Below are 27,738 nucleotides of genomic sequence, written 5' to 3'. Positions count from 1 at the left end.
GACGGGTACGATAAGTGACTTGTAGAGTATGATTTTCGTTCGCCGAGAGAGGACTTTACTTTTCAATTGCCTACCTAGTCCAAAGTAGCATTTATTGGCAAGATTGATTCTTCGCTGGATTTCAGTGCTGATGTTGTTGCTAATGTTGATGCTGGTTCCCAAATAAACGAAGTCTTTTACTATTTCGAAATTATGGCTGCCAACAGTAGCGTGGTTGCCAAAGCGCATATGCGCTGACTCTTTGCTCGATGACAGCAGGTACTTCGTTTTGTCCTCATTCACCATCAAACCCATCTTTACCGCTTCTTTTTCCAGCTTGGAGTAAGCAGAACTAACAGCGCGGGTGTTTAGGCCGATGATATCAATGTCATCAGCATATGCCAGTAATTGCACGCTTTTATAGTATATTGTTCCAATGCGGTTAAGTTCTGCAGCTAGTATAATTTTCTCCAGCATCAAATTAAAGAAATCGCACGATAGGGGGTCACCCTGTCTGAAACCTCGTTTAGTTTCGAACGGCTCGGAGAGGTCCTTCCCAATTCTGACTGAGCTTATGGTGTTGCTCAACGTCATTTTGCACAGCCGTATAAGTTTTGCGGGGAAACCAAATTCAGACATAGCGGCATATAGGCAGCTCCTTTTCGTGCTGTCGAAGGCGGCTTTAAAGTCGACGAAGAGGTGATGTGTGTCAATTCTCTTTTCACGGGTTTTTTCCAAGACTTGGCGCATTGTGAAAATCTGGTCGATGGTAGATTTACCAGGTCTGAAGCCGCACTGATAAGGTCCAATCAGCCGGTTCACGGTGGGCTTCAATCTTTCGCACAATACACTCGAAAGGACCTTATATGCGATATTAAGAAGGCTGATTCCACTATAGTTGGTGCATTTTGCAGTATCCCCCTTCTTGTGGACTGGGCAAAGAACACTTAGATTCCAACCGTCGGGCATGCTTTCGTCCGCCCATATTTTGCTAAGAAGCTGCTGCATGCGCCTTACCAACTCCTCGCCGCCGAACTTGAATAGCTCCGCAGGCAATCCATCAGCGCCCACGGCCTTGTTGTTTTTCAATCTGGTTATTGCTATTCTAACTTCGTCATAATCGGGCGGGGGGACATATATTCCATCATCATCGATTGCGGGATCGGGTTCTTCATCTCTGCGCGGTGAATTGCTGCCTCAATTTAGGAGAGCAGAGAAGTGTTCCCTCCATAATCTAAGCACTCTCTGGACATCAGTTGCAAGGTCGCCGTTTTCATTCCTACAGGAGTTTGCCCCGGTCTTAAAACCTTCCGTCTGTCGCCGTATTTTTTGGTAGAATTTTCGGGCGTTATTCCTGGTGGCTAGCAGCTCAAGCTCCTCGCACTCACGCCTTTCTGCTTCTGCTTTTTTCTTCCTGAAAAGGCGTCTCGCTTCCCTTTTCAACTCACGATAGCGTTCACACACTCCTCTTGTCGCGCTCGCTTTTAACGTAGCCCTGTAGGCAGCGTCTTTTCTTTCGGTTGCAACGCGGCATTCTTCATCATACCAGCTGTTTTTTCGGTATAAGGTAAAGAAAATTGAAAAAAATAACAATTTTACTTTAGTACCACATAGAGAAGAAACTAGTAATAGGAACAATAAAGATAAGGAATTAGTAATACATAAGAATAGGCTTAAACACATCTGAAACAACTTTTGATAATAAATTAAGCATTCCACTTTACTCATCGCACTTTAGATATCTAAGAAAATGAAAACAAATTTTTCTTCTCTCAGTTCCATATTTACATAAATTATTATAAATACATAAATAATAGATAATATCTTCAGACAAGCGGATTTTAGGTGGGTGCACACATTTAAAATCCGGCTGTAAAGTAAATAGAATAAGTAAAATAAGTAAAATAATTGTTAAATTTAAAGAAAATTTTTTTATACGTAAAATAATCGTTAAAATTTAAAATTTTTGAAAAAAGATTTGTATAAAACATTGAAAAAATATATAAACAAAATGTAAAAATAATAAAAGTATCAAGTTCAGCATATTAGAAACAAAGTACACAAACTCTTTCACTATATTATCAAGTTACAACAAAATACCAAAATCATTTAAAATTAGAATCATTTAAAATCTTTTAAAATGCGAACAAAGAGTCTTATACAATTGTTCACAAAACAATTATATAATACTCTTTTTCTAAGGCAGATGGTGTAGCATTATGCGTTGTTGTTGTTGTTGTTTTTGTAGCGATAAGGTTGCTCCCCGAAGGCTTTGGGGAGTGTTATCGATGTGATGGTCCTTTGCCGGATAAAGATCCGGTACGCTCTGGTACCACAGCAGCATTAAGGTGCTCGCCCGACCATCTCGGAAACGATTTATGTGGCCACATTAAACCTTCAGGCCATTCCCCCCTCCCCACCCCCAAGTTCCATGAGGAGCTTGTGGTCGCCAGAGCCTCGTCTGTTAGTGAAACAGGATTCGCCGCGGATAGGTGAGGTTGACAATTGGGTTCGGAGAAGCTATATATTGCGCTGGCAACCTGAAGGGTTGCGTTACACAACCCCTTGAATCTGGTATATTAGTCGCCTCTTACGACAGGCATACCTACCGCGGGTATATTCTGAGCCCCTAACCCGCATTTGACTACATTTCATACCTTTCCTCTGAGATAGTTGCCAATATAATGATTGTAACATTCAATGCAGATTTTTTAATTTTTATAAGCTTTTCTGATCTAATTGTTGATAGTGCGAATAAAAGAGACTTATTCCACCTTATAACTCAACGTTTCGCCAAATTTCCTTGGCATCATCAGGAGTTGAGATATCTATATTTATTTAATATAAGAAAGCGAACATTACAATAAGTTTTTATTTTTTTACATCCATATATATAGAGATATGTAAGGAGACGGTGAACATGATTACACATCAAACAAAAATTACACTTGACAATAATGTTAATTATGCACTTACTTACATAAAAATGTGTTGCTTTAAATATTCAAATATGTTAAAACCATTAAACTATTAAAACTAAATCAAAAATCGATACCATCGTTTTTTGTGGTAAACTTGTCATTCAATATCAAGCACCGCACGCTTTTTACTGTGAATTAAATTATTCTGTTAATAACTTAAATTTTATTATAATTTTATTTTGAGGTGATTAACTATAAACGATTGTTTAACCTTCTACTACTGTTATATAAACTCTTTTTAATTGAAATTTATTTTCTATTTTTTAGTTCGGTTTGCTATAAAAGCGTGTTTTTTTTTTAGTTTTTTAAAACTATTATTTATTTAGTTCGTTTTTCTATAAAAGCGTGTTTTTTTTAGTTTTTTTAAACTATTATTTATTTAACACGCTTTTATTAGCTTGGCCTATATCTATGTAACGGAATCTTTGAGCTTAATTTTTACCGGTTTCTAGAAGTCTGATTAATTTGAAACTTTGCACGCGTATCAAGGGTCGATGACAATGCATTAATGTGATAGTGTGGTGACATAAGGTCACCGGCCATAAAGTCAATTGGCCTTATTACCACTTTGAATGGCCATAGGTTTGATTGAAACTTTGCACACATATCAAGGCTCGATGACAATGCATTAACGTGATGGTGTGGTGATATAAGGTCAACGGCCGTAAGGTCAATTGGCCTTATTACCACTTTGAATGGCCATAAGTTTGATTGAAACTTTGCACACATATCAAGGCTCGATGACAATGCATTAATGTGATGGTGCGGTGACATAAGTCAACGGCCATAAGGTCAATTGGCCTTATTACCACTTTGAATGGCCATAAGTTTGATTGAAACTTTGCACACGTATCAAGCGTCGATGAAAATGCATGAATGTGATGGTGTGAACTTATGACCACCCCAAATGGCCATAGATTTGAAACCTTACACATAATGCGAAAAACGCATTTCTTTATTAATGATAGAAGTGGATGCATGGCACATCTACGAAGCAGCATACTGGAGGTCTTTTTAACGCGCTTTTATTAGCTTGGCCTGTATGCAACGGAATCTTTGAAATTAATTTTCACCGGTTTCTAGAAGTCTGACTAATTTGAAACTTTGCATACGTATCAGCGACAGATGACAATGCATTAATGTGATGGTGTGGTGACATAAGGTCAACGGCCATAAGGTCAATTGGCCTTATTACCACTTTGAATGGCCGTAAGTTTGATTGAAACCTTGCACACATATCAAGGCTCGATGACAATGCATTAATGTGATGGTGTGGTGACATGAGGTCAACGGCCATAAGGTCAATTGGCCTTATAACGACTTTGAATGGCCATAAGTTTGATTGAAACTTTCCACACTTATCAAGGCTCGATGACAATGCATTAATGTGATGGTGTGGTGACATAAGGTCAACGGCCATAAGGTCAATTGGCCTTATTACCACTTTGAATGGCCATAAGTTTGATTGAGACTTTGCACACGTATCAAGCGTCGATGAAAATGCATGAATGTGATGGTGTGGTGACACAAGGTAAACGGCCATAAGGTCAATTGGCCTTATTACCACTTTGAATGGCCATAAGTTTGATTGAAACTTTGCACACGTATCAAGGCTCGATGACAATGCAATAATGTGATGGTGGGGTGACATAAGATTAACGGACATAAGATCAATTGAACTTATGACCACCCCAAATGGCCATAGATTTGAAACCTTGCACATAATGCGAAAAACGCATTCCTTTATTAATAATAGAAGTCGATGCATGGCACATATACGAAAGAGCATACTGGAGCCCTTTTTAACACGCTTTTATTAGCTTGGCCTGTATCTATCTATGCATCTATGTATTCATGTATGTATGTAACGGAATCTGGAGTGGAGCCGAGAGCTCGGTAATGCAGAGCTCCGAACTCCGTTGCACCTTTTGAAGCATTTTGAGATACGTACTTTTAGCTAGTGCATGCCACCAGACCAAGGCATCATAAAGAAGAATCGGGCGCGCAATTACTATGTAAATCCAGTAGGTCACCTTAGGGGAGAATCCCGAGGAGGTGCCAATTGCCCTCTTGCAGGTAAACAGCTCTGCCGCTGCCTTAATGGCTCGCTCTACTATATGGTCACTCCATAATAGCTTCCTATCCAGAATGACTCCCAAATACTCGACTTGATCGCTAAACGCTAAGAACGTACCCCAATTCTTTGCGGTGTAAGGTTTGGTACTTTGTACTTCCTTGTGAAGAGGACAAGCTCGGTTTTACCCGGGTTAATTTCCAAACGTCTGGCGGGTTGTACTCCTGGAGCAGCTCCAGGATGTCAGATGGGTCCGTCGGTTTCACTGGAACCAGGCTCTAGCCCTTGGTCGTAAGGGGATATCACTCGCCTCCACTACCTTGAGGCGCGGGCCCGGTTATACCACCCCTATCAGCGTGACGGCGGCCCTATAGAAGCTTACCGGCCTGGCGTCGTCACAGCCAATTAGCTTGGTATTGCCCTGGAACAAACCTGCATCTATGTAAGATGGCGGTGGACCAGGGTTGTCCTTCCCAACCTTAACGGCCACCGTAGCGAGCGTGGCCTCGATCCACTTCCACTGTTGTTTCGGGATCCTGCCATCTTCGCTGCCCTCGTCTATAATGCCAATGATCTGCCGACCCTGGACAATTTCGGCGAAAGACCGCGTCCAGATTCCCTGCGTCTGGGCCCTTTTCGTTGCCGTGGGGTTGGATTCATTCCTGGACCGCTGCGTTTCGAGGTTTCATCACTCTCAACAAAAACTTTGACTAAAAAATTAAAAATAAATAATAGTTTAAAAAAACTAAAAAAAACACGCTTTTATAGCTAACCGAACTAAAAAGTAGAAAATAATTTTCAATTAAAAAGAGTTTATATAACAGTAGTAGAAGGTCAAACAATCATTTATGGTTAATCACCTGAAAATAAAATTATAATAAAATTTAAGTTATTAACAGAATCATTTAATTCACAGTAAAAATCGTGGGGTGCTTGATATTGAATGTTGCAATCATTCTATTGGCAACTATCTGAGAGTAAAGATATGAAATGCCAAATGCACCCCACGCTTTTTAATCTGAATTAAATTATTCTGTTAATAACTTAAATTTTATTATAATTTTAATTTGACCTTCTACTACTGTTAAATAAACTCTTTTTAATTGAAAATTATTTTCTACTTTTTAGTTCGGTTAGCTATAAAAGCGTGTTTTTTTAGTTTTTTCAAACTATTATTTATTAAATATAATAAACCCGCCGCCGAGCATAAGAATGAATTACAAAACGGACACTGATAACATTCCACACATCTACAGTCACTTGTTGACAAACATACCGACAATATCAAGCTCCACGTCAAAGCAGGCAGACGTTTAAAATTAAATTAATGTATGAAAATTTTTGTGTTAAATTTTTCTAAGCGGGGTCGCCCCTCGGCAGTGTCTGGCAAGCGCTCCGATTGTATTTCTGCCATGAAAAGCTCTCAGTGAAAACTCATCTGCCTTGCAGATGCCGTTCGGAGTCCGCATAAAACATGTAGGTCCCGTCCGGCCAATTTGTAGGGAAAAATCAAGAGGAGCACGACGCAAATTGGAAGAGAAGCTCGGCCTTAGATCTCTTCGGAGGCTATCGCGCCTTACATATATTTATTTTTTTTTATGGAAATTACTTAAACGTGGTGAGCTATTTCTGTTTTTCGTATGGGACGTGGCTGTATAGACAATATAAAATGTAAACTTAAAAAGAACTTTAAAAAAATTAGGTGATTTTTAAATACTTCTTAAAAATTCGTAAAATTTTTTTTTGTTTTTCTATATTTTTTTTACTATTATCTTTAAAGGGCTTATACCTTCAATATTTGTTCCAACGTAATTACGAATCTTGGAAAAAATCGTTGAGCGTGGAGCACTTCACGGATATTGCTATATGGGACAGGGAACCTGTGAAGGTTCGAGCAGTTTCTGAAACTTTGAGTCGACCTAGATAATATTTAAAGGAAGCGAACTCGTTCAAATATTGTATTTGGACTAACATTTGGGTGCCAATTCAATCTCCTCTAAGCTTTTTTTGACATCTGTTTAATATGAAGATAATAGTTGAAAAAACATGTACCGAATACTCTAAAAATCATGAAGTCCCTTCATTATCCTGAGAAATATTTTCCCTATAACATGTTTCACAATACCTACGAAATAAATGGACATTTTATACTGTTGTATATACCAGATAAACTTAGGCATAACGGAGCAAATATGATTTGAGGAATTATAGAACCAGGGATTTATACAGGGCAATTCAGGAAGAAGTTTTGTTAAATAATATTTTGAATGAAGGTGGGACATATCGTCCCTTTAGCCGTGAAATAGTAAAGGTCATGTTGGTCAGGGTAGGTCATGGTGCACTAAAAAGTTACTGCATAACCACTAAACACTGACATTCAACAATTTGTTACAGTAAAAAAAAAGTTTACTATCACTAAAAACAACAACGATCGTGATAATAACGGAGAGGTGCTGGGACCATCTCGGAAATATGTTTTCGAGTTAATTTCGCCCAAATAATTCCGGTAAAGCTTCGGAATTAGTTTTTGATCAGTCCCAGACTATTTGAGTATGTTTATCAGAACATTTGCGGAACACCTTGAGTAATATTTCTGAATCACTCTGAATAATTCTAGTTTTTTATTCGCTTTTTGTAAACCTGGCATCTCTTTAAATTGTTGCTAATAAAACTGTGCCTTGTTTTTTCACTCAAAAAATGCCGGAGAGTAATCAAATGTTTCAAGTGCGGCAACCCAGGTCACATTGCATGTCATTGCAGCACCGGTCCTAGTAGTTCCAACTTGGCTGGTCGTAAACGCAAAGCTGAAGTAGATGAGCAAATTTCCAAACCCACTCAACCGTTAAATTAAAGCGAGCCAGCCGTAAGGGGCGAGAGCTGGTTCCCACAAGTGAGTGCCCCATAATCGGTATCTCGCAAATTGGAAGAAGGCCGAGAAATCTCACTGTCGGAGGACATGTGCACGGAAAGGAACTTTTACTGACTATATATACCGTTGGTTCTCATTCCATTATTCGATCAGATTTAGTAAACAAGAAGATAATACAATTGCTTGGAGCAAGACTACGTACAGCTACTGGAGAAGACACCCAGGAATTGGAGAAATAGCATGTGAAGTCACAATTGGGAACGTAAAGGTCCTACTACAGGGTAGGACTTCTTAATCGACCAAGTCATCAAGATCGACGTGCAAAACAAGACGATGCGAAAATAAGACCACTCAATTTCGGCTACGAGAAAGGCTACAGCAGTAAGCGAGTGCTGGTGAAGAATCAGCAAATACCACCAAAATCGGAGACAGTCGTCTGCGCAAAGGTTGATGGAGATTTGGGAAAAACAAACTGTGGGTTGTAGAGACAGCAAACAAATCAACACCAAACGTACTTGTGGACATAAACGTGGTACAGAAACACATTAATCATCATTTACCCACATACATACAAGGCAACGAAGAGATAACTCACACACAGCTGTAGTCATCAGTCGAAGTATTACTCACATATACACACGCATATGGCTATGCGATAGGCTAAAAACTACAAATACACCCGCATATAGCTGGTAACCAAGTAGAAAATTCTAATAGAAGATACGTCTAGACATTTAGGCAGAGAGTATAAAAGCAGCACAAGCTGAGTAGTCAGTAATGAGATTGATTTAAGCACGCTGTTGGTTGTGAAGTATAAGTGTTATTGTGAAGTACTTTAAAAGTTGTCTAATAAAGGGAATTTTGCATTATTAAATATTAGAGTTATTTATTCAACAGTTTAGAGATTCGAACGTTAGCAGAAGGTTTGGAATAAGCAGAATTTCCCCAAGATTCGTAACAATTTTAATATAAATAGTTTTGTCGTACCTTATAAATTTGGGGAAAGTTTCTTATTTTCAATTTTTAATAAGAACTTAATTTGTAATATTGCCACCTGGTTCGAATCTGCTTATACCTTATACTGCACCAAATTTTTCTGCTGTTTTGTACAGCGTGCCTTCCGTAGTTTAAATTGTTATATGATTTTTGCTACCTTTATGTATATATGTTGATCTGATTTCACCGGCTCAAGATCAGCGGAATAAAATAATTGAATCTCTTTCGGAGATCGCCGTCAGGGGCTATAACATAAAAAAATTATATCTTAGAAATACAAATTATTAAGCAAACACATTTGGAATACATACATTATGTATATTTTCGTTTACAATGCGTTCGCTTCATTAGCCTTGTAGTTTTTAACTAATTTTATATACGTCCAGTATCTGTAAATGTGCTTAGCAGTTCTCTGTGTTTTTTTTTGTAATAATGTCTCTTCTTTGGTGGCATTTTTGTTATGTGTAGCATGTCCAACGTAAACCGCTTGGCATTATTATTTTCCTTCTCCAAAATCCTCACTGCTTTAAAGTTAGGTTGGTGTCCGCTCTCCACACTGTGGGCTGCAAGTGTCGCTTTCTGCATGCTACCAGATGCTCCGCATTTTATATCTGATCCTAGTATTCTTGTTTTCAACAAATTTTTTTCGTGTCCACATATTTTTTTCACACTTAGCCAGCACATGGAATTTTGTATACTACATAAATGTTTTCATCCATAGTTTCTATCCTGCTTTCATATCGCTGAAATTTGAGTTCGTTGTATACAATATTTTATGAGCTATCTTTACATTATCCTTATCATATATATCCGAACCCTTTAATATTGCGGAGAAACCTGGTGTATACACCATAGACTTATAGTTTATTTTCGTTTTTTTCTCCACTGTTCCGGTTTTTAGTTGTGGGTGTTTTTAAATCAGCTTATTTATTGTATCAGGGGGAAAGTCATTAATTTTTTTTTATTTTCCGTGTGGAACACCATATCGCCCATATCGAGTACTCTTCCAATGAAAATTTTTGCAGCGTATATTACCATGCTCCTTCGATTTTTTTATAATCGTCCTGAAGATGGCTTGACTGGTATCAAAATTTTTATTTTGTTGTTCTTTTTGCACACTCAAAAGTTCAGAAAAAGTAGTCTGTTATCTAACTCCAGCTATATCGGAGCTTTAATATAATTTGAGTTCATTCTCCTTTATTACACCAAACTTATCATCTACGTATTTAATAAAAAATCTCGTGTTTGTCACTCTGTCTAAGACTTCTTCCATGATTACGTCGACAACTATCGATGGTGCTGGGGATCTCATCGGAAGTCCTTTTCATTGTGTATATATATTCCATCATACATAAAATATCTATTATCCCATATACAAAATCTCATTATTTCCATGGAAACATTTTTTACGATATCGGTGTTGTTCTGTATCCCCACTTTGTCAGTAAAGTCTATATAGCCAAGTCTGTTGGTATATTTGGAAACAGTGACATTTACGTCTTGTGTAGTTTGATGTTATACCACTGTTTCCAAGTCTACCAACAGACTTGGTTATACAGACTATACTGGCAAAGTGCAAACATTAGCAGGACACCGATCAGATATAAAATGCAGAGCATCTGGTAGCCACTTGCAGGCACACTGTGCGGAAAAACCTCCGAAGAGATTTTAAGCTTCTCAGTTACTGGACCCATTAGCCGAACAAAGCGGACGCTTTGTATTGGGAATCAAATATTTTTGGAAAACGTTTTATTCCACTGACCTCGAGCCGGTAAAATCCGATGATTAAATAATTTTGGTTTCCACTTCCCATCTTATCCTGCACTTTTTCAACTATAACAAACTTTGTAGCCCAGCATCTTACGATTTTTTAATAAAGCTTCTCTTTCCTTATATATTTGCATTATTGAATAAATGGCTCAGAGATGACGACACTTTTTCCGAAGACAATGAAAACGAAATTGACGTTGAAAATGAAATTGATGACAACGAACAAGAAGGTAAGTGAAGATGATTTTTAACACGCTTTTATTAGCTTGGCCTGTATGTAACGGAATATTTGAGATTAATTTTCACCGGTTTATAGAAGTCTGATTAATTTGAAACTTTGCATACGTATCAAGGACCGATGACAATGCATTAATGTGATGGTGTGGTGACATAAGGTCAACGACCATAAGGTCAATTGGCCTTATTACCACTTACAATGGCCATAAGTTTGATTGAAACTTTGCACACATATCAAGACTCGATGACAATGCATTAATGTGATGGTGTGGTGACATAAGGTCAACGGCCGTAAGGCCAATTGGCCTTATTACCACTTTGAATGGCCATAAGTTTGATTGAAACTCTGCACACATATCAAGGCTCGATGACAATGCATTAATGTGATGGTGTGGTGACATAAGGTCAACGGCCATAAGGTCAATTGGCCTTATTACCACTTTGAATGACCATAAGTTTGATTGAAACTTTGCACACGTATCAAGGCTCGATGACAATGCATTAATGTGATGGTGTGGTGACATAAGATCAAGGGCCATAAGGTCAATTGGCCTCATTACCACTTTGAATGGCCATAAGTTTGATTGGAACTTTGCACACATATCAAGGCTCGATGACAATGCATTAGTGTGATAGTGTGGTGATATAAGGTCAACGGCCGTAAGGTCAATTGGCCTTATTACCACTTTGAATGGCCATAAGTTTGATTGAAACTTTGCACATATCAAGGCTCCATTACAATGCATTAATGTGATGGGGTGGTGACATAAGGTCAACGGCCATAAAGTCAATTGGCTTTATTACCACTTTGAATGGCCATAAGTTTGATTGAAACTCTGCACACATATCAAGGCTCGATGACAATGCATTAACGTGATGGTGTGGTGACATAAGGTCAACGGCCATAAGGTCAATTGGCCTTATTACCACTTTGAATGACCATAAGTTTGATTGAAACTTTGCACACGTATCAAGGCTCGATGACAATGCATTAATGTGATGGTGTGGTGACATAAGATCAAGGGCCATAAGGTCAATTGGCCTCATTACCACTTTGAATGGCCATAAGTTTGATTGGAACTTTGCACACATATCAAGGCTCGATGACAATGCATTAGTGTGATAGTGTGGTGACATAAGGTCAACGGCCGTAAGGTCAATTGGCCTTATTACCACTTTGAATGGCCATAAGTTTGATTGAAACTCTGCACACATATCAAGGCTCGATGACAATGCATTAATGTGATGGTGTGGTGACATAAGGTCAACGGCCATAAGGTCAATTGGCCTTATTACCACTTTGAATGACCATAAGTTTGATTGAAACTTTGCACACGTATCAAGGCTCGATGACAATGCATTAATGTGATGGTGTGGTGACATAAGATCAAGGGCCATAAGGTCAATTGGCCTCATTACCACTTTGAATGGCCATAAGTTTGATTGGAACTTTGCATACATATCAAGGCTCGATGACAATGCATTAGTGTGATAGTGTGGTGACATAAGGTCAACGGCCGTAAGGTCAATTGGCCTTATTACCACTTTGAATGGCCATAAGTTTGATTGAAACTTTGCACATATCAAGTCTCCATGACAATGCATTAATGTGATGGTGTGGTGACATAAGGTCAACGGCCATAAAGTCAATTGGCTTTATTACCACTTTGAATGGCCATAAGTTTGATTGAAACTTTGCACACGTATCAAGGGTCGATGACAATGCATTAATGTGATGGTGCGGTGACATAAGGTCAACGGCCATAAGGTCAATTGGCCTTATTACCACTTTGAATGGCCATAAGTTTGATTGAAACTTCGCACACGTATCAAGGCTCGATGACAATGCAATAATGTGAAGGTGGGGTGACATAAGGCTAACGGACATAAGGTCAATTGAACTTATGACCACCCCAAATGGCCATAGATTTGAAATCTTGCACATAATGCGAAAAACGCATTCCTTTATTAATGATAGAAGTGGATGAATGGCACATCTACGAAAGTGCATACTGGAGCCCTTTTTTAATACGCTTTTATTAGCTTGGCCTGTATCTATGTAACGGAATCTTTGAGCTTAATTTTCACCGGTTTCTAGAAGACTGATTAATTTGAAACTTTGAATACGTATCAAGGATCGATGACAATGCATTGATGTGATAGTGTGGTGACATAAGTTCGACGGCCATAAGGTCAATTGGCCTTGTTACCACTTTGAATTGCCATAAGTTTGATTGAAACTTTGCACACGTATCAAGGGTCGATGACAATGCATTAATGTGATGTTGCGGTGACATAAGGTCAACGGCCATAAGGTCAATTGGCAAACTTTGCACACGTATCACGGCTCAATGACAATGCATTATTGTGATGGTGTGGTGACATAAGGTTAACGGCCATAAGGTCAATTGGCCTCATTACCATTTTGAATGGCCATAAGTTTGATTGAAACTTTGCGCATATATCAAGGCTCGATGAAATTGCATTAGTGTGATAGTGTGGTGACATAAGGTCAACGGCCGTAAGGTCAATTGGCCTTATTACCACTTTGAATGGCCATAAGTTTGATTGAAACTTTGCACACATATCAAGGCTCGATGAGAATGCATTAATGTGATGGTGTGGTGACATAAGGTCAACGGCCATAAGGTCAATTGGCCTTATTACCACTTTGAATGGCCACAAGTTTGATTGAAACTTTGCACACGTATCAAGGGTCGATGACAATGCATTAATGTGAAGGTGGGGTGACATAAGGTTAACGGACATAAGGTCAATTGAACTTGTGACCACCCCAAATGGCCATAAATTTGAAACCTTGCACATAATGCGAAAAACGCATTCCTTTATTAATGATAGAAGTGGATGCATGGCACATCTACGAAAGAGCATACTGGATCCCTTTTTTAACAAGCTTTTATTAGCTTGGCCTGTATCTGTGTAACGGAATTTTGAGCTTAATTTTCATCGGTTTCTAGAAGTCTGATTAATTTGAAACTTTGAATACGTATCAAGGATCGATGACAATGCATTGATGTGATGGTGTGGTGACATAAGTTCGACGGCCATAAGGTCAATTGGCCTTGTTACCACTTTGAATGGACATAAGTTTGATTGAAACTTTGCACACGCAGAAAGGCTCGATGAAAATGCATTAATGTGATGGTGTGGTGACATAAGGTCAAGGGTTAATTGGCCTTATTACCACTTTGAATGGCCATAAGTTTGATTGAAACTTTGCACAGGTATCAAGGCTCGATGACAATGCAGTAATGTGATGGTGGGGTCACATAAGGTTAACGGACATAAGGTCAATTGAACTTGTGACCACCCCAAATGGCCTTAAATTTGAAACCTTGCACATAATGCGAAAAACGCATTCCTTTATTAATGATAGAAGTGGATGTATGGCACATCTACGAAAGAGCATACTGGAGCCCTTTTTAACACGCTTTTATTAGCTTGGCCTGTATCTATGTAACGGAATTTTTGAGCTTAATTTTCACCGGTTTCTAGAAGTCTGATTAATTTGAAACTTTGCATACGTATCAAGGACCGATGACAATGCATTAATGTGATGATGTGCTGACATAAGGTCAACGGCCATAAGGTCAATTGGCCTTATTACCACTTTGAATGGCCATAACTTTGATTGAAACTCTGCACACGTATAAAGGGTCGATTACAATGCATTAATGTGATGGTGTGCTGACATAAGGTCAACGGCCATAAGGTTAATTGGCCTTATTACCACTTTGAATGGCCGTAAGTTTGATTGAAACTTTGCACACGTATCACGATGACAATGCATTAATGTGATGGTGTGCTGACATAAGGTCAACGGCCATAAGGTTAATTGGCCTTATTACCACTTTGAATGGCCGTAAGTTTGATTGAAACTATGCACACGTATCACGATGACAATGCATTAATGTGATGGTGTGCTGACATAAGGTCAACGGCCATAAGGTCAATTGGCCTTCTTACTAATTTGAATGGCCATAAGTTTGATTGAAACCATGCGCACGTATCAACGCTCGATTACAATGCATTACTGTGATAGTGTGGTGACATAAGGTCAACGGCCATAAGGTCAATTGGCCTTATTACCACTTTGAATGGCCATAAGTTTGATTGAAACTTTGCACACATATCAAGGATCGATGACAATGCATTAATGTGATGGTGTTGTGACATAAGGTCAACGGCCATAAGGTCAATTGGCCTTATTATCAGTTTGAATGGCCATAAGTTTGATTGAAACTTTGCACACGTATCAAGGGTCGATGACAATGCATTAATGTGATGGTGCGGTGACATAAGGTCAACGGCCATAAGGTCAGTTGGCCTTATTACCACTTTGAATGGCCATAAGTTTGATTGAAACTTCGCACACGTATCAAGGCTCGAGGACAATGCAATAATGTGAAGGTGGGGTGACATAAGGCTAACGGATATAAGGTCAATTGAACTTATGACCACCACAAATGGCCATAGATTTGAAATCTTGCACATAATGCGAAAAACGCATTCCTTTATTAATGATAGAAGTGGATGTATGGCACATCTACGAAAGAGCATACTGGAGCCCTTTTTAACACGCTTTTATTAGCTTGGCCTCTATCTATGTAACGGAATCTTTGAGCTTAATTTTCACCGGTTTCTAGAAGTCTGATTAATTTGAAACTTTGAATACGATCGATTACAATGCATTACTGTGATAGTGTGGTGACATAAGGTCAACGGCCATAAGGTCACTTGGCCTTATTACCACTTTGAATGGCCATAAGTTTGATTGAAACTTTGCACACATATCAAGGATCGATGACAATGCATTAATGTGATGGTGTTGTGACATAAGGTCAACGGCCATAAGGTCAATTGGCCTTATTATCAGTTTGAATGGCCATAAGTTTGATTGAAACTTTGCACACGTATCAAGGGTCGATGACAATGCATTAATGTGATGGTGTGCTGACATAAGGTCAACGGCCATAAGGTCAATTGGCCTTCTTACTAATTTGAATGGCCATAAGTTTGATTGAAACCATGCGCACGTATCAACGCTCGATTACAATGCATTACTGTGATAGTGTGGTGACATAAGGTCAACGGCCATAAGGTCAATTGGCCTTATTACCACTTTGAATGGCCATAAGTTTGATTGAAACTTTGCACACATATCAAGGATCGATGACAATGCATTAATGTGATGGTGTTGTGACATAAGGTCAACGGCCATAAGGTCAATTGGCCTTATTATCAGTTTGAATGGCCATAAGTTTGATTGAAACTTTGCATACGTATCAAGGACCGATGACAATGCATTAATGTGATAGTGTGGTGACATCAGGTCAACGGCCATAAGGTCAATTGACTTATTACCACTTTGAATGGCCATAAGTTTGATTGAAACTTTGCACACGTATCACGGCTCAATGACAATGCATTACTGGAATGGTGTGGTGACATAAGGTCAACGGCACTAAGGTCAATTGGCCTTATTACCACTTTGAATGGCCATAAGTTTGATTGAAACTTTGCACACGTATCAAGGTTCGATGACAATGCATTAATGTGATGGTGTGGTGACATAAGGTCAAAGGCCATAAGGTCAATTTGCCTTATTACCACTTTTAATGGCCATAAGTTTGATTAAAACATTGCACACGTATCAAGGCTCGATGACAATGCATTAATATGATGGTGTTTCACATAAGGTAAACGGCCATAAGGTCAATTGGCCTCATTACCATTTTGAATGACCATAAGTTTTATTGAAACTTTGCACACATATCAAGGCTCGATGAGAATGCATTAATGTGATGGTGTGGTGACATAAAGTCAACGGCCATAAGGTCAATTGGCCTTATTACCACTTTGAATGGCCACAAGTTTGATTGAAACTTTCCACACGTATCAAGGGTCGATGACAATGCATTAATGTGAAAGTGGGGTGACATAAGGTTAACGGACATAAGGTCAATTGAACTTGCGACCACCCCAAATGGCCATAAATTTGAAACCTTGCACATAATGCGAAAAACGCATTCCTTTATTAATGATAGAAGTAGCTGCATGGCACATCTACGAAAGAGCATACTGGATCCCTTTTTTAACACGCTTTTATTAGCTTGGCCTGTATCTATGTAACGGAATCTTTGAGCTTAATTTTCACCGGTTTCTAGAAGTCTGATTAAGTTGAAACTTTGAATACGTATCAAGGATCGATGACAATGCATAGATGTGATGGTGTGGTGACATAAGTTCGACGGCAATAAGGTCAATTGACCTTGTTACCACTTTGAATGGCCATAAGTTTGATTGAAACTTTGCACACGTAGCAAGGCTCGATGACAATGCATTAATGTGATGGTGTGCTGACATAAGGTCAACGGCCATAAGGTTAATTGGTCTTATTACCACTTTGAATGGCCATAAGTTTGATTAAAACTTTGCACACGTAGCAAGCTTCGATGACAATGCATTAATGTGATGGTGTGGTAACATATGGTTAACGGATATAAGGTCAATTGAACTTGTGACCAACCCAAATGGCCATAAATTTGAAACCTTGCACATAATGCAAAAAACGCATTCCTTTATTAATGAAAGAAGTGGATGCATGGCACATCTACGAAAGAGCATACTGGAGCCCTTTTTAACACGCTTTTATATAGCTTGGCCTGTATCTATGTAACGGAATCTTTGAGCTTAATTTTCACCGGTTTCTAGAAGTCCGATTAATTTGAAACTTTGCATACGTATCAAGGACCGATGGCAATGCATTAATGTGATAGTTTGGTGACATAAGGTCAACGGCCATAAGGTCAATTGGCCTTATTACCACTTTGAATGGCCATAAGTTTGATTGAAACTTTGCACACGTATCACGGCTCATTGACAATGCATTAATGTGATGGTGTGGTGACATAAGGTCAACGGCCATAAGGTCAATTGGCTTTATTACCACTTTGAATGGCCACAAGTTTGATTGAAACTTTGCACACGTATCAAGGGTCGATGACAATGCATTAATGTGAAGGTGGGGTGATATAAGGTTAACGGACATAAGGTCAATTGAACTTGTGACCACCCCAAATGGCCATAAATTTGAAACCTTGCACATAATGCGAAAAACGCATTCCTTTATTAATGATAGAAGTGGATGCATGGCACATCTACGAAAGAGCATACTGGATCCCTTTTTTAACACGCTTTTATTAGCTTGGCCTGTATCTATGTAACGGAATCTTTGAGCTTAATTTTCATCGGTTTCTAGAAGTCTGATTAATTTTAAACTTTGAATACGATCGATGACAATGCATTGATGTGATGGTGTGGTGACATAAGTTCGACGGCCATGAGGTCAATTGGCCTTGTTACCACTTTGAATGGCCATACGTTTGATTGAAACCTTGCGCACGTATCAAGGCTCGATTACAATGCATTACTGTGATAGTGTGGTGACATAAGGTCAACGGCCATAAGGTCAATTGGCCTTATTACCACTTTGAATGGCCATAAGTTTGATTGAAACTTTGCACACATATCAAGGCTCGATGAAAATGCATTAATGTGATGGTGTGGTGACATAAGGTCAACGGCCATAAGGTCAATTGGCCTTATTGCCAGTTTGAATGGCCATACGTTTGATTGAAACTTTGCACACGTATCAAGGGTCGATGACAATGCATTAATGTGATGGTGCGGTGACATAAGGTCAACGGCCATAAGGTCAATTGGCCTTATTACCACTTTGAATGGCCCTAAGTTTGATTGAAAATTCGCACACGTATCAAGGCTCGATGACAATGCAATAATGTGAAGGTGGGGTGACATAAGGCTAACGGATATAAGGTCAATTGAACTTATGACCACCCCAAATGGCCATAGATTTGAAATCTTGCACATAATGCGAAAAACGCATTCCTTTATTAATGATAGAAGTGGATGTATGGCACATCTACGAAAGAGCATACTGCCATAAGGTCAATTGGCCTTATTACCACTTTGAATGGCCATAAGTTTGATTGAAACTTTGCACACGTATCACGGCTCAATGACATTGCATTATTGTGATGGTGTGGTGACATAAGGTCAACGGCACTAAGGACAATTGGCCTTATTACCACTTTGAATGGCCATAAGTTTGATTGAAACTTTGCACACGTATCAAGGTTCGATGACAATGCATTAATGTGATGGTGTGGTGACATAAGGTCAAAGGCCATAAGGTCAATTTGCCTTGTTACCACTTTCAATGGCCATAAGTTTGATTAAAACATTGCACACGTATCAAGGCTCGATGACAATGCATTAATGTGATGGTGTGGTGACATAAGGTAAACGGCCATAAGGTCAGTTGGCCTTATTACCACTTTCAATGGCCATAAGTTTGATTGAAACTTTGCACACGTATCAAGGCTCGATAACAATGCAATAATGTGATGGTGTGGTGACATAAGGTTAAAGGCCATAAGGTCAATTGGCCTCATTACCATTTTGAATGGCCATAAGTTTGATTGAAACTTTGCACACATATCAAGGCTCGATGAGAATGCATTAATGTGATGGTGTGCTGGCATATAGTCAACGGCCATAAGGTCAATTGGCCTTATTACCACTTTGAATGGCCATAAGTTTGATTGAGTCTTTGCACACATATCAAGGCTCGATGGCAATGCATTAATGTGATGGTGTGGTGACATAAGGTCAACGGACATAAGGTCAATTGGCATTATCACCACTTTTAATGACCATAACTTTGATTGAAACTTTGCACACGTATCAAGGGTCGATTACAATGCATTAATGTGATGGTGTGCTGACATAAGGTCAACGGCCATAAGGTTAATTGGCCTCATTACCATTTTGAATGGCCATAAGTTTGATTGAAACTTTGCACACATATCAAGGCTCGATGAGAATGCATTAATGTGATGATGTGCTGACATAAGGTCAACGGCCATAAGGTCAATTGGCCTTATTACCACCTTGAATGGCCATAAGTTTGATTGAAACTTTGCACACATATCAAGGCTCGATGACAATGCATTAATGTGATGGTGTGCTGACATAAGGTCAACGGCCATAAGATTAATTGGCCTTATTACCACTTTGAATGGCCGTAAGTTTAATTGAAACTTTGCACACGTATCACGATGACAATGCATTAATGTGATGGTGTGCTGACATAAGGTCAACGGCCATAAGGTCAATTGGCCTTATTACCACTTTGAATGGCCACAAGTTTGATTGAAACCTTGCGCACGTATCAAGGCTCGATTACAATGCAGTACTGTGATAGTGTGGTGACATAAGGTCAACGGCCATAAGGTCAATTGGCCTTATTACCACTTTGAATGGCAATAAGTTTGATTGAAACTTTGCACACGTATCAAGGCTCGATGACAATTCATTAATGTGATGGTGTGGTGACATAAGGTCAACGGCCATAAGGTCAATTGGTCTTATTACCACTTTGAATGGCCATAAGTTTGATTGAAACTTTGCACACGTATCAAGGGTCGATCACAATGCATTAACGTGATGGTGCGGTGACATAAGGTCAACGGCCATAAGGTCAATTGGCATTATCACCACTTTGAATGGCCATAACTTTTATTGAAACTTTGCACACGTATCAAGGGTCGATTACAGTGCATTAATGTGATGGTGTGCTGACATAAGGTTAATTGGCCTTATTACCACTTTGAATGGCCGTAAGTTTGATTGAAACTTTGCACACGTATCACGATGACAATGCATTAATGTGGTGGTGTGCTGACATAAGGTCAACGGCCATAAGGTTAATTGGCCTTATTACCACTTTGAATGGCCGTAAGTTTGATTGAAAGTTTGCACACGTATCACGATGACAATGCATTAATGTGATGGTGTGCTGACATAAGGTCAACGGCCATAAGGTCAATTGGCCTTATTACCACTTTGAATGGCCATAAGTTTGATTGAAAATTCGCACACGTATCAAGGCTCGATGACAATGCAATAATGTGAAGGTGGGGTGACATAAGGCTAACGGATATAAGGTCAATTGAACTTATGACCACCCCAAATGGCCATAGATTTGAAATCTTGCACATAATGCGAAAAACGCATTCCTTTATTAATGATAGAAGTGGATGCATGGCACATCTACGAAAGAGCATACTGGATCCCTTTTTTAACACGCTTTTATTAGCTTGGCCTGTATCTATGTAACGGAATCTTTGAGCTTAATTTTCATCGGTTTCTAGAAGTCTGATTAATTTGAAACTTTGAATACGATCGATGACAATGCATTGATGTGATGGTGTGGTGACATAAGTTCGTCGGTCATAAGGTCAATTGGCCTTGTTACCACTTTGAATGGCCATAAGTTTGATTGAAACTTTGCACACGTAGAAAGGCTCGATGACAGTGCATTAATGTGATGGTGTGGTGACATAAGATCAAGGGTTAATTGGCCTTATTACCACTTTGAATGGCCATAAGTTTGATTGAAACTTTGCACAGGTATCAAGGCTCGATGACAAAGCAGTAATGTGATGGTGGGGTCACATAAGGTTAACGGACATAAGGTAAATTGAACTTGTGACCACCCCAAATGGCCATAAACTTGAAACCTTGCACATAATGCGAAAAACGCATTCCTTTATTAATGATAGAAGTGGATGTATGGCACATCTACGAAAGAGCATACTGGAGCCCTTTTTAACACGCTTTTATTAGCTTGGCCTGTATCTATGTAACGGAATTTTTGAGCTTAATTTTCACCGGTTTCTAGAAGTCTGATTAATTTGAAACTTTGCATACGTATCAAGGACCGATGACAATGCATTAATGTGATGATGTGCTGACATAAGGTCAACGGCCATAAGGTCAATTGGCCTTATTACCACTTTGAATGGCCATAAGTTTGATTGAAAATTCGCACACGTATCAAGGCTCGATGACAATGCAATAATGTGAAGGTGGGGTGACATAAGGCTAACGGATATAAGCTCAATTGAACTTATGACCACCCCAAATGGCCATAGATTTGAAATCTTGCACATAATGCGAAAAACGCATTCCTTTATTAATGATAGAAGTGGATGTATGGCACATCTACGAAAGAGCATACTGGATGTAACGGAATCTTTGAGCTTAATTTTCACCGGTTTCTAGCAGAGTGATTAATTTGAAACTTTGCATACGTATCAAGGAACGATGACAATGCATTAATGTGATAGTGTGGTGACATAAGGTCAACGGCCATAAGGTCAATTGGCTTTATTACCACTTTGAATGGCCATAAGTTTGATTGAAACTTTGCACACGTATCACGGCTCAATGACATTGCATTATTGTGATGGTGTGGTGACATAAGGTCAACGGCACTAAGGACAATTGGCCTTATTACCACTTTGAATGGCCATAAGTTTGATTGAAACTTTGCACACGTATCAAGGTTCGATGACAATGCATTAATGTGATGGTGTGGTGACATAAGGTCAAAGGCCATAAGGTCAATTTGCCTTATTACCACTTTCAATGGCCATAAGTTTGATTAAAACATTGCACACGTATCAAGGCTCGATGACAATGCATTAATGTGATGGTGTGGTGACATAAGGTAAACGGCCATAAGGTCAGTTGGCCTTATTACCACTTTCAATGGCCATAAGTTTGATTGAAACTTTGCACACGTATCAAGGCTCGATAACAATGCAATAATGTGATGGTGTGGTGACATAAGGTTAAAGGCCATAAAGTCAATTGGCCTCATTACCATTTTGAATGGCCATAAGTTTGATTGAAACTTTGCACACATATCAAGGCTCGATGAGAATGCATTAATGTGATGGTGTGCTGGCATATAGTCAACGGCCATAAGGTCAATTGGCCTTATTACCACTTTGAATGGCCATAAGTTTGATTGAATCTTTGCACACATATCAAGGCTCGATGGCAATGCATTAATGTGATGGTGTGGTGACATAAGGTCAACGGACATAAGGTCAATTGGCATTATCACCACTTTGAATGGCCATAACTTTGATTGAAACTTTGCACACGTATCAAGGGTCGATTACAATGCATTAATGTGATGGTGTGCTGACATAAGGTCAACGGCCATAAGGTTAATTGGCCTCATTACCATTTTGAATGGCCATAAGTTTGATTGAAACTTTGCACACATATCAAGGCTCGATGAGAATGCATTAATGTGATGATGTGCTGACATAAGGTCAACGGCCATAAGGTAAATTGGCCTTATTACCACTTTGAATGGCCATAAGTTTGATTGAAACTTTGCACACATATCAAGGCTCGATGACAATGCATTAATGTGATGGTGTGGTGACATAAGGTCAACGGACATAAGGTTAATTGGCCTTATTACCACTTTGGATGGCCGTAAGTTTGATTGAAACTTTGCACACGTATCACGATGACAATGCATTAATGTGATGGTGTGCTGACATAAGGTCAACGGCCATAAGGTTAATTGGCCTCATTACCATTTTGAATGACCATAAGTTTGATTGAAACTTTGCACACATATCAAGGCTCGATTACAATGCATTAATGTGATGGTGTGCTGACTTAAGGTCAACGGCCATAAGGTTAATTGGCCTTATTACCACCTTGAATGGCCGTAATTTTGATTGAAACTTTGCACACGTAACACGATGACAATGCATTAATGTGATGGTGTGCTGACATAAGGTCAACGGCCATAAGATTAATTGGCCTTATTACCACTTTGAATGGCCGTAAGTTTAATTGAAACCTTGCGCACGTATCAAGGCTCGATTACAATGCAGTACTGTGATAGTGTGGTGACATAAGGTCAACGGCCATAAGGTCAATTGGCCTTATTACCACTTTGAATGGCAATAAGTTTGATTGAAACTTTGCACACGTATCAAGGCTCGATGACAATGCATTAATGTGATGGTGTGGTGACATAAGGTCAACGGCCATAAGGTCAATTGGTCTTATTACCACTTTGAATGGCCATAAGTTTGATTGAAACTTTGCACACGTATCAAGGGTCGATCACAATGCATTAACGTGATGGTGCGGTGACATAAGGTCAACGGCCATAAGGTCAATTGGCATTATCACCACTTTGAATGGCCATAACTTTTATTGAAACTTTGCACACGTATCAAGGGTCGATTACAATGCATTAATGTGATGGTGTGCTGACATAAGGTTAATTGGCCTTATTACCACTTTGAATGGCCGTAAGTTTGATTGAAACTTTGCACACGTATCACGATGACAATGCATTAATGTGGTGGTGTGCTGACATAAGGTCAACGGCCATAAGGTTAATTGGCCTTATTACCACTTTGAATGGCCGTAAGTTTGATTGAAAGTTTGCACATGTATCACGATGACAATGCATTAATGTGATGGTGTGCTGACATAAGGTCAACGGCCATAAGGTCAATTGGCCTTATTACCACTTTGAATGGCCATAAGTTTGATTGAAAATTCGCACACGTATCAAGGCTCGATGACAATGCAATAATGTGAAGGTGGGGTGACATAAGGCTAACGGATATAAGGTCAATTGAACTTATGACCACCCCAAATGGCCATAGATTTGAAATCTTGCACATAATGCGAAAAACGCATTCCTTTATTAATGATAGAAGTGGATGCATGGCACATCTACGAAAGAGCATACTGGATCCCTTTTTTAACACGCTTTTATTAGCTTGGCCTATATCTATGTAACGGAATCTTTGAGCTTAATTTTCATCGGTTTCTAGAAGTCTGATTAATTTGAAACTTTGAATACGATCGATGACAATGCATTGATGTGATGGTGTGGTGACATAAGTTCGTCGGTCATAAGGTCAATTGGCCTTGTTACCACTTTGAATGGCCATAAGTTTGATTGAAACTTTGCACACGTAGAAAGGCTCGATGACAGTGCATTAATGTGATGGTGTGGTGACATAAGATCAAGGGTTAATTGGCCTTATTACCACTTTGAATGGCCATAAGTTTGATTGAAACTTTGCACAGGTATCAAGGCTCGATGACAAAGCAGTAATGTGATGGTGGGGTCACATAAGGTTAACGGACATAAGGTAAATTGAACTTGTGACCACCCCAAATGGCCATAAACTTGAAACCTTGCACATAATGCGAAAAACGCATTCCTTTATTAATGATAGAAGTGGATGTATGGCACATCTACGAAAGAGCATACTGGAGCCCTTTTTAACACGCTTTTATTAGCTTGGCCTGTATCTATGTAACGGAATTTTTGAGCTTAATTTTCACCGGTTTCTAGAAGTCTGATTAATTTGAAACTTTGCATACGTATCAAGGACCGATGACAATGCATTAATGTGATGATGTGCTGACATAAGGTCAACGGACATAAGGTCAATTGGCCTTATTACCACTTTGAATGGCCATAAGTTTGATTGAAAATTCGCACACGTATCAAGGCTCGATGACAATGCAATAATGTGATGGTGGGGTGACATAAGGCTAACGGATATAAGGTCAATTGAACTTATGACCACCCCAAATGGCCATAGATTTGAAATCTTGCACATAATGCGAAAAACGCATTCCTTTATTAATGATAGAAGTGGATGTATGGCACATCTACGAAAGAGCATACTGGATGTAACGGAATCTTTGAGCTTAATTTTCACCGGTTTCTAGCAGAGTGATTAATTTGAAACTTTGCATACGTATCAAGGAACGATGACAATGCATTAATGTGATAGTGTGGTGACATAAGGTCAACGGCCATAAGGTCAATTGGCCTTATTACCACTTTGAATGGCCATAAGTTTGATTGAAACTTTGCACACGTATCACGGCTCAATGACATTGCATTATTGTGATGGTGTGGTGACATAAGGTCAACGGCACTAAGGACAATTGGCCTTATTACCACTTTGAATGGCCATAAGTTTGATTGAAACTTTGCACACGTATCAAGGTTCGATGACAATGCATTAATGTGATGGTGTGGTGACATAAGGTCAAAGGCCATAAGGTCAATTTGCCTTATTACCACTTTCAATGGCCATAAGTTTGATTAAAACATTGCACACGTATCAAGGCTCGATGACAATGCATTAATGTGATGGTGTGGTGACATAAGGTAAACGGCCATAAGGTCAGTTGGCCTTATTACCACTTTCAATGGCCATAAGTTTGATTGAAACTTTGCACACGTATCAAGGCTCGATAACAATGCAATAATGTGATGGTGTGGTGACATAAGGTTAAAGGCCATAAGGTCAATTGGCCTCATTACCATTTTGAATGGCCATAAGTTTGATTGAAACTTTGCACACATATCAAGGCTCGATGAGAAAGCATTAATGTGATGGTGTGCTGGCATATAGTCAACGGCCATAAGGTCAATTGGCCTTATTACCACTTTGAATGGACATAAGTTTGATTGAATCTTTGCACACATATCAAGGCTCGATGGCAATGCATTAATGTGATGGTGTGGTGACATAAGGTCAACGGACATAAGGTCAATTGGCATTATCACCACTTTGAATGGCCATAACTTTGATTGAAACTTTGCACACGTATCAAGGGTCGATTACAATGCATTAATGTGATGGTGTGCTGACATAAGGTCAACGGCCATAAGGTTAATTGGCCTCATTACCATTTTGAATGGCCATAAGTTTGATTGAAACTTTGCACACATATCAAGGCCCGATGAGAATGCATTAATGTGATGATGTGCTGACATAAGGTCAACGGCCATAAGGTAAATTGGCCTTATTACCACTTTGAATGGCCATAAGTTTGATTGAAACTTTGCACACATATCAAGGCTCGATGACAATGCATTAATGTGATGGTGTGGTGACATAAGGTCAACGGACATAAGGTTAATTGGCCTTATTACCACTTTGAATGGCCGTAAGTTTGATTGAAACTTTGCACACGTATCACGATGACAATGCATTAATGTGATGGTGTGCTGACATAAGGTCAACGGCCATAAGGTTAATTGGCCTCATTACCATTTTGAATGACCATAAGTTTGATTGAAACTTTGCACACATATCAAGGCTCGATTACAATGCATTAATGTGATGGTGTGCTGACATAAGGTCAACGGCCATAAGGTTAATTGGCCTTATTACCACCTTGAATGGCCGTAATTTTGATTGAAACTTTGCACACGTAACACGATGACAATGCATTAATGTGATGGTGTGCTGACATAAGGTCAACGGCCATAAGATTAATTGGCCTTATTACCACTTTGAATGGCCGTAAGTTTAATTGAAACTTTGCACACGTATCACGATGACAATGCATTAATGTGATGGTGTGCTGACATAAGGTCAACGGCCATAAGGTCAATTGGCCTTATTACCACTTTGAATGGCCACAAGTTTGATTGAAACCTTGCGCACGTATCAAGGCTCGATTACAATGCATTACTGTGATAGTGTGGTGACATAAGGTCAACGGCCATAAGGTCAATTGGCCTTATTACCACTTTGAATGGCAATAAGTTTGATTGAAACTTTGCACACGTATCAAGGCTCGATGACAATGCATTAATGTGATGGTGTGGTGACATAAGGTCAACGGCCATAAGGTCAATTGGTCTTATTACCACTTTGAATGGCCATAAGTTTGATTGAAACTTTGCACACGTATCAAGGGTCGATCACAATGCATTAACGTGATGCTGCGGTGACATAAGGTCAACGGCCATAAGGTCAATTGGCATTATCACCACTTTGAATGGCCATAACTTTTATTGAAATTTTGCACACGTATCAAGGGTCGATTACAATGCATTAATGTGATGGTGT

At 39.2% G+C, this 27,738-nt stretch overlaps 1 protein-coding gene across 1 annotated transcript in view; it reads left to right on the top strand.

Moving 5' to 3' along the window:
* The window catches only part of Ca-alpha1D (Ca[2+]-channel protein alpha[[1]] subunit D), a 6,221,746-nt gene that overhangs the window by 2,677,197 nt on the left and 3,516,811 nt on the right, over positions 1-27,738 (top strand). The window contains exon 14 of the mRNA XM_067758067.1: positions 10,823-10,899. Coding sequence (XP_067614168.1) covers positions 10,823-10,899 — 77 coding nt within the window. The remainder of the gene's footprint in view (positions 1-10,822; positions 10,900-27,738) is intronic.

This window comes from Eurosta solidaginis, chromosome X (assembly GCF_040869045.1).
Source record: "Eurosta solidaginis isolate ZX-2024a chromosome X, ASM4086904v1, whole genome shotgun sequence".
NCBI lineage: Eukaryota > Metazoa > Arthropoda > Insecta > Diptera > Tephritidae > Eurosta > Eurosta solidaginis.
Note: the sequence above shows the minus strand (reverse complement) of the source record. Positions and strands in the feature narration are given on the sequence as shown.